At 47.0% G+C, this 8,810-nt stretch overlaps 1 protein-coding gene across 1 annotated transcript; it reads right to left on the minus strand.

Annotated features, from left to right (window-relative positions):
* Nucleotides 1–990: 990 nt before the first annotated feature.
* Nucleotides 991–1,453, minus strand: AURANDRAFT_15956 (hypothetical protein; the record flags this gene model as incomplete). The annotated part of the gene is made up of 3 exons (XM_009042857.1): nucleotides 991–1,091; nucleotides 1,144–1,244; nucleotides 1,287–1,453. Coding segments are annotated over 3 exons (369 nt in total), but the record flags the coding sequence as incomplete, so codon positions are not given.
* Between the last annotated feature and the right edge of the window lie 7,357 nt (nucleotides 1,454–8,810).

The raw sequence follows: 8,810 nt of genomic DNA on the forward strand, positions 1-8,810 counted from the left end.
AAAATTCTCGGGGCCGTTTCGGGTCGGGGACTTGGCGAAAGACGCCCAGACCGCGCGTTGCCTAGGGGCCCCTTTCGGGGCTTTTAAGCTAGTGGATGACAGGTTCGTCATATAGGAAATGAGCCGTGGTGATTATAATTGCCCAGCGTATATATCATAAACGATGCGAGCCATTCGTTTAAAGGTCTGTATCTCCTTCAATATTAGCTGTGCGCTCCGAGCCATCAATGTCCCAAAGTTCATCATAGATTGTGAAGTTTACTCCGCCAAGGGTTACTTTTGCTTATGTTCTCGCCATGCCGGGATCTAGCAACACTAAGCTTTACAAGCGGGGTCCAAACTAGAACGCGTCGTATTTCCCGCGGGCTGATCTTGGGTAGGTTTGATCTTGGGTGGGCACTGTTCTGATGACTTGTATCTTCGCCTCCCTCTGTCCTCAGCCGCCGGTGGTACTCGCCTGAAGCCCGCGGGCCCTACGGGCTCCCGGGGCCCCCGGCAGAGCCTGAGATCATCGGATGATAGCGCCAGACATGGGGCACTTAAGCGCGCCTAAGCCCCCGCCAAGTCGCGAGCGGAGTTCCGTTTGGTTCCCCAGGCCCGGGGTGGCCCAGTACCCACTCGGGGTGAGCAAGGGCCGAAGAGCTGGGAGTCAGGTGGATGCAGGTCAGATGGAGTGGACCACCGCCGTCAGCACGCTGGCTCGAGTGTGGCCGCCTATTCCCCATCATCGTCATCATCAACACCATCATCACCAGCATCATCGGGGGAGGATGGCTGTTGCCAGTCCTGTCATGGCGCAGATGAGGCATCTGGAAGTTTCGCGGCCTTCTCAATGATGAGGACCGACAAGGAGGCGTGTATGGCACCGGTAGTTTCTGAATTTAGATCAAATCGATTCGCGCTAGTTGCAACCTAAAACAAAGTTATGAATTGATCTTTATCTAAAGATCCATCGAAACATGCCAGTCGATCTTGTATGAGTCTGGGATACCCCCCGATAAACTTGGAGGAGAGGCGCTCGTACCAGGTCCCGAAGGGACGCCAACAAACAATCTCGATGTCATGCGTTCCAGAAACCATCGGGAGGTGACCTGTGCGAGGCTTTATCATTTTCAGTACTTGATCAAGTACAGCGTTCATCACAGAAACCATACCCGGTGAGCTCATGCCTTGAGAGATCGTCGGCTTGGTATACCTGAACTGTTAGTTTCGGGACTGTGGAAATAACCTGTGCCATGCGGAAGCTTGAGCTGATAGTCACGTCAAGTAAAAGGACGATATGGCACGCAGATGATGTGTGAATGCGCAGATCCATGGGATGGTCGAGTACTGCAAGCCGACCCTCGCGCCCGTAGGCATAGGCTTGGCTCTGTCCTTCGCGTGGTCCCTCGAGCAAATTCCAATCAGACGAATACTCAAAGTACCAGCGCACTTGCAGAGCCTTGCTGTCAAATGGAAAGCCGACTGAGACGGAATAGCGTTACATAGCCAATTATACCCTGCGCGTGCACGCACTTGCTGTCTCGATGGTTCCGATGTAATGTACCAGCGTTCCCATTTCAGGCTCTACGTGAGAGAAATTTTCGCAATTACGTGCACCAAGTGTCAGGCTTCTTGCTATTACAGAGTTACTTCAGCAACCATCAATCCGGATACAACAGTATGTGCAGGTGATATAGCCGCCAGGATATATCAGCCAGGATATTCAGGAAGCACGGTTGATGCTCTCAAGGATTATTTCCTGACTCTTCCTCAACTTACCCTCAAGTTCTACCTCAACCTATCCTCAAGGTCTACCTTCCTCTTTACAGGACCATAGGCTCAGCCTACTGGGCCTACCGCCACCCTGACTGACCTTCCCCACTGAGGAGGCTCTCCTCCTTTCTTTCTCCTTTCCTATCCCAAAGTACTGAGATCCTCCCTCCCTGGCGTTAACGCCAGTAGGTCAGTCCACGTAACTCCCGCAGCTGCCCCTGCGAGGGTTATGGGCCCACAGATCGTATAACTCCAGCGAGAGTTACGGATCTGGCTCCTTGGCTCAACCACTCGACTCGCGCATTTTAGCAGCTGAGTCCCTCGAGTAAACCTCGAGTGTGGTCGAGTGTTCTTTCCACCGTTTATGGTAAAAGAACAACAAGTCGAGCAGGACTGACATTTCAATTGATAGGCGGACCCCTCAGACCAGAGAAAAACATTACGTATTTCTACCGTTAACCGAAATCGAAGTATGGCTGACCCAGTTACCACACAGCTCGCCGCTTTACTGGCACAACAAGCTGCCATACTGGATGGAGTCCAAAAGACTCTTGGAAGGTTGGAAGAGAGAGATAAAGATGCGGCTTCATCGCTTATAGCAGTGAATGATCGTATTACCGCTGACATTGCAGCCGATAAATTGGAGCGTGATGCTACTTTAGCATCAATGAAAGAATCATTCGAAGCTATGAAAAAATCTCTGGAGGAAGTATCAAATAGATCACCTCCTGGGGCTGAAGAAGCTAAGGAAAGCCCTTCCACTCCTTCGGATATAACTGACTTCTCTACATTTCATAAAGGAAAACTGTCAAAAGCTGATCAAGATCACTTCAGCACATCGTATGGGGAACTATCCAAAGGCATTGGCATGAATAACCTTTACCATGATACAGGCCTTAAAATCTTTACAGCAGTCTATAATGGCAAAGGCACCATGGAAAATATAGGTGACCTACGCAAATGTATAAGTCGCTACATAGAGGTTCATTCGCTGAATAAAGCTCGAAGAATTTTGGATGTAAAGTCCTATTACTCCTATACACAGGGTCATGATAAGTTCACAGATTGGATCAACTCATCCCTGGTGAATGCGTACAGTAGTGCGATGAATGCCATCACTGGCATGAAGATCAATGTGACGCAGCTATCTGGACTTCAAATTCTTAAAATAGATGACGTCCAGCTTGATGAATCTAGTGCTCGCGGAGAGCAAGTGATTCTATGGGACAAAGTTCCAATTGATCTTTTCACTAAAGAAAAATTTTTGAAGGATCCACTCAAATATATCACAGAAGAAGGATTCAAATTAAAGGATCAGAAATTCGTGATCTCAAAGATTCTCAAGCATGACAAAGCTCTTGAAATGAAGACGCTCTCATTTCACTGCATTCCTATGAATTTTGGGGATCGCACGAATGAGCATCAACCGTGCTATATACCCTTAAATCCTTTCTTTGACGGTTATCGCAATTGCTTATTCAAAGCTGGCATGAATCAGAGTGCTGAAGATCGACGTTACGCACCGATGAGTTCTATGATTCCAGGGGATGTTAACTTCAATCCTGCGGAGCATATGGATCTCACGGACTTTGGCTCATCAGACACTGTAGTATCTGAAAATCTCTATGCTTACCTGAACAATAGCTTCCGTAATCTGTCCCAAAAGGACAAATCTGAGTTGCTCTCAGCAGAGATGGAGAACATCAGGAAAATAAGCATGGGCTGCAAGTCCTACACTCTAGTTCAATGGGTTCTCAGTGTTCTGTGTGGTGGACAAGAGTCCATACTTCTACACTTGCAGGACTATCGTAAAGATGTACTCGACGCTACAACTGGAGCCTTCTCCGAATTTCCATTACTTGACCCCAACAACATCATGAAGTTTGTATATCAACTTAATGAGAAGATAGGGTCTATGTCAAATTATGACACCTATGCATACAGAACCAAGAAAGAGCTCATGCGAGAGGTCATTCCGGCCATGTGGCGTCATGTGAGTGCCGCACAATGGCAGAACTCCAGTGATGAACCAGCATCTGCCTTACATGAAAAGATCTTTAAAATTACAGATGCTCTTCGCGTTTTCTATGGGAACTCCCATCATCGCGATAGTCCCAGTTCACTAAAAGCTCTCGAAGCAGCACAAGTTGGTCTCAGTCATGCCATCTATGACATAAAATTAATGATAGATATGTTTACATCCTTGTACGCCGCTCACTATGCGGAACCGCCGGATATGAACGAATGTCTTTCACTAGATCTCGATAACACACAACAATTCAAGCACCGAAGTAGGTTATCTCAAGCACAGTTCAGTCTCAGCCTGAAAAATGCTGGCATGTATCAGGTGGAAGAATTGGAGTCTTGTACTTTCTATCTGAATGACACTGACATGGACGAAGTTAACCAGCTCTACGACGCTTGTGACAGAGATGAAACCATATTGAGCTTATTAGATGAGACCACGGCAGCCTTCGCTGCCAATTGTGTGAGTGTGCATTTCACTGAAGAACAAATCATGATGGCAGGTGGAAATAAATCTGCTACTCCAGGGTTCAAGCCAAAGGCAACTAGCAACCGTCAAAAAGGCCGCCTTAAACTACGGAATCGCGGTAAAGGCGGTTTTGGTAGAGGCTCAGGCGGTTTTGGTAGAGGTGGAGGCAAATTGCACAGCACCTCTTCCTTCAACCAGATTGAAAGAAAGGTAGTGAACTTGTCCTCTAACGATGAAAATGATCCGATGCATAAACGCAAAGAAGCCTACATCGACAGGATGAAAACAGCTGTGAAGCATGCAGTACCAAGAAGCTCACAGCAGGCCAGAACCAGTCAAAGAGAGAGTGATTTTGGTGCAGCGCACCATAACGTGGATGTCCGCGATGAGTCGAATGTCCCAAAGACATCCATGGCGCTGCAGAAATTCATCTACACTCAGATCAAAAATGGTACATTTAACCAGCTTGATGATGATGTTAAGAAAGAATTGGAACAGCTACAAAAAGCCACCTTTAAGTCGCTAAAGACAGCAAATGTTTTGGAAGCGACAGACTTTCAGCCCGACGATGTTCCCGAGGAGACGATGGCAGCGGTGTATCATCGAACTGGGGGAGAGTTGTTCTCAGAAACAAAAGAGACAATACTCACCATGGAAGAGCTAGAGGAAGAAAGCAATGACTCCTCTTTCCCTGCAGTTATGTTGACAGACACCGAGATGTCAAGTTTTCGGGATTAGATGCAGACGCTGGGTCTCAAGGATGGGAGCTTCACTCGCAATCTAACTCAACAGGGACCTAACTGCCTTAGGTACCCTTACTTGTACAGATTAGCCCACAATGCATGTCTATCACTCCGAATTGATGTGTGCACAGGATTTCATGTATACACATCCCTCAATCAGCAACATGCAGTTAAGCTCTCTGTCGCCAACGCTAGCATGATATTCACCCTTGGATATTTCAAGAATGGCGACATGATTGATCACAGTACGAACCCTTCTATCATCAAACCTATCTTCTGTCAACCTACTGTCATTTCTGACAGCAAGAACATAGTCCTTCAACCCCATCAAGGATACAGAATCACAGTAGTCGGTGTCAACGCCATTGGTGCACATGAGCTTCCCACTCATACTGACAAATTACTAACACTATTTGACTCTGTATCTCCTGGCAGAATAGCAGCTTCTCTAGACAACAGCAACAGAATGGTGTGGATTGATCCTAAAGGTACTTTACTAAGAGTACCTCTTGCTCATTACATTGGGTATTACAAAGACAAGCGAAAAGGAAACAATCTATATCTGTGCACAGGGCCTGTCAATGTAATCACATCTCAACCCAACACCTGGATTACCTCCAAGCAGCATCTGCTGGAAAAGAGGAAGTTGTCACTGTTCATCAATTCTTCGCACCCTGTATGAGTCAGTCGATAGATGATCCAAAGACATACGATAGCAAAAACCTAGCTTCCTTCTACCTGACCACATCTCACTACTGTCCTATTAAGGTACATGGATTGGATACCCACACTGGAGGAGTGCGGGAAGAGAATGTGTCAATAATCCTACAACAAGGAACTGGGAAAATCGTGAACACTGGTCGATGGTCTGTGCTCTCACGAACCACCTATGGAAAGTACTTTGCTCTGGACAATCCCAATCGACCTCTCATCAACATGAGAGGCTACAACCATGCTACCTCTCAATCCACGTATAATCCCAACGATGACGATGATGAATTCCGGTATGACAACATCGGACAGAAGAAGCAAGGTCTCGTTGTGAGTCAGCGTTTTATGAACAACCTGACCAAGGATAAGTCTGCAACACTGACACCGGCTCCAATCGACCTGACAAATGTTCCAGAATCAAGAAACTACAGTCCAGGATCCGATGATGAATTGGACTACAGACATCAAGACTTTGATGAAACAGGCGAACATGCCGCTGAAGAGGATCTCCTTCCAGGAGATCTACTTGATGATGATCAAGAAGAACATGAGGCACAAGATGAAGTCGAAAGGGAGGATAACTCATCTGGAGACGATGAATCGTTACAGGGGGAGTCCACATCTGCCTCCAATCTACCGCGAAGTCCCTTTCCTAGAAGAGAAAGAAAGCAAGCCACTAGGTTTGTTGCTGGGCAAGGCAAAACTCTGGATTATAAGAAAGACAGGCTCGAGACTTTGCTCAACATGCCGTTGTTTCATGAACCCGACATCAAGAGCATAGATGACCTCAAGGGTGACCATGTCAGCCTTGCTCATCTCACAAGTCTGGACTCCTACTTTACTGGGCATGTGTGGTTTGATAAAAACACTGTCAACACCATCAGCGCCGATGACTCTCGATCAGTTCAAACGGCATTTCTTGATGAACTAACCAAAGGGCGCGAAGTATCAGAGGCCAAGTCACCGGGAGTCAACTACCATCACCTTGATGGTGACCCAGACTCAGACATTGCGCTTGATTATCAAGCAGCCGTAGAAGCGCTGTGGGGAGCAGACGAAACTGCACCCGTCACCGCCACCTCGTCAGCTCCGTCGGACCAAAGCAGCAGCTCATCCAACCTTGCTATTCCTGCTGATCCTTCACCAGTTGATTTTGAACAGCTGCTCCCAACCATATCTCAATACTTATCTGTACAGAGATCAGGACGTCAAATGTGCAAAGCTGCTGAAAAGGATCATCTCTTTGGAAGTAACCATAACTTGGATGATCCAATATTAGACTGCTTCATGACCTATGGCCTTGAACCTACAAATACAGAAACGTCTGGATATAAGAGAGTCGAAATCATACTTCAGGTCGATGAAACCCTAGTGCCTGATTCCATGAAGGACAAAAGTCCTGACTCCACTCTCAAACATGGAGACATTGTCTATCACAGGGAAAAGATCGGAGATCTCAATAAGGAAGATGCGAACATGAGAACTGCCTACTTCAAGGCAGTCACCGAGGAAATGTCCGCTCTTTGCGCACTCAAGTTTGCCGAAGTTACCATCATTCCCGAAACCAGAGACCCAATCTCTACCCGCTTTGTGCTCAAAGTCAAGCGCAAAGCAGATGGAAGTTTTGACCGAGTCAAGGCGCGACTCGTCGTACGTGGGTTCATGCAGCGTATTGGACTTGATTTCTACACATCCTACAGCCCAATGGCCACTCTGGCCAGCTGCCGCCTGGTGCTTGCTGCAGCAGTTAAGCACAAGGTCAAATGCCATCAAATTGACATCCCAAATGCTTTCATTCAGGGCAATGCTGAACGCGATATGTTCATCAATCTACCAACAGGCCTTGCCCTATCTGAGGCATGTATTCAAGACATGTTGAAAGGCAAGGAACTGGACTTGGCTGACAGAAAGAAGTATCGCATTGGTCTTCGTCTATTGAAAGCCCTCTATGGACTCAAACAAGCTCCACTCCTTTGGAACCTGCGGATCGACAAGTTCTTTCAGAAGCACGGCTTTGAAAGACAATCTGCAGATGCATGCTTGTATAGATTCCAAGAGGAAGTAGATGGTGAAACCAAGTGGGTTCTCCTGTCAGTATCTGTCGATGACATTCTATGCACTGGCACTCACGATAAAAAGATTGACAGCCTCAAGCAAGCTCTCAATGAGGAATTTTCCATTGTCATCAATGGTAAGACTAAGGAGTGCACTTGGACGGACTACGTGGAAAGCTTTCTTGGAATCCTTGTGACCGGCAGGCCCGAACATGGTAAAATCACTCTCAGTGTCCCAGGTAAAATTGGTGACCTCATCAAAGAAATTGAAGAGGCATGTGGGACTAAAGTTCATGAGATCAAATCTCTCACCACTCCTGACAAAAAGGACGTTGTCAGACCAGGCAAGCTCAAGGACTATCTCAAGGAAAACTTCGCACGTGTGGTTGGCTGCACCATCTACATGAGCATAACTTGCAGACCTGATATCTGCACTTGGGTTTCAAGGACTGCTCGCGGGATGCATGATCCTCAGGAGACTCATTTGTACCTAGCGTACCGTTTGCTTATGTACCTTAAAGGCACACGGAGCCGCGGTCTCAATTTTTCTTATGAGTCCCCTATAGCTGAGCTTCTCAGCGAGTATCAAGAAGCAGAAGGCAAGGAAATCAAGTCTGAAATTCAGAATGCGTCATGCTACGCTTTCTCTGATGCCAATTGGGCTGATGCTACCGACGAGAAGCTTCGAAGTACCTCCGGCTTCTGCATCTATGTGTTTGGCTGCCTTGTGTCTTGGCACTCAAAGCGCCAAACTTTGACAGCCGCATCAACTATGCAGGCTGAACTAATAGCCGCCGCGACATGTGCAGACGAAGTCAAGTGGTTCACAAATATACTCATCCCAAATAAGCTTATTTTTGGGGAGTTTGTCAGTGTTCCTCTTTTTGTTGACAATCAAGCGGCTCTCTCTGTCTCTAATCACCCCAAGATGTCAGCAAGCAACAAGTTTGTTGATCTACGTGAGTATCGTATCAGAGACTACCAAAAGGAAGGAATCATACGTCCAGTCTGGATCCCTGGGAATCTTAACCCGGCGGACCTATTCACAAAGCT

The sequence above is a fragment of the Aureococcus anophagefferens genome, assembly GCF_000186865.1.
Source record: "Aureococcus anophagefferens unplaced genomic scaffold AURANscaffold_38, whole genome shotgun sequence".
In the NCBI taxonomy this organism is placed as follows: domain Eukaryota; class Pelagophyceae; order Pelagomonadales; family Pelagomonadaceae; genus Aureococcus; species Aureococcus anophagefferens.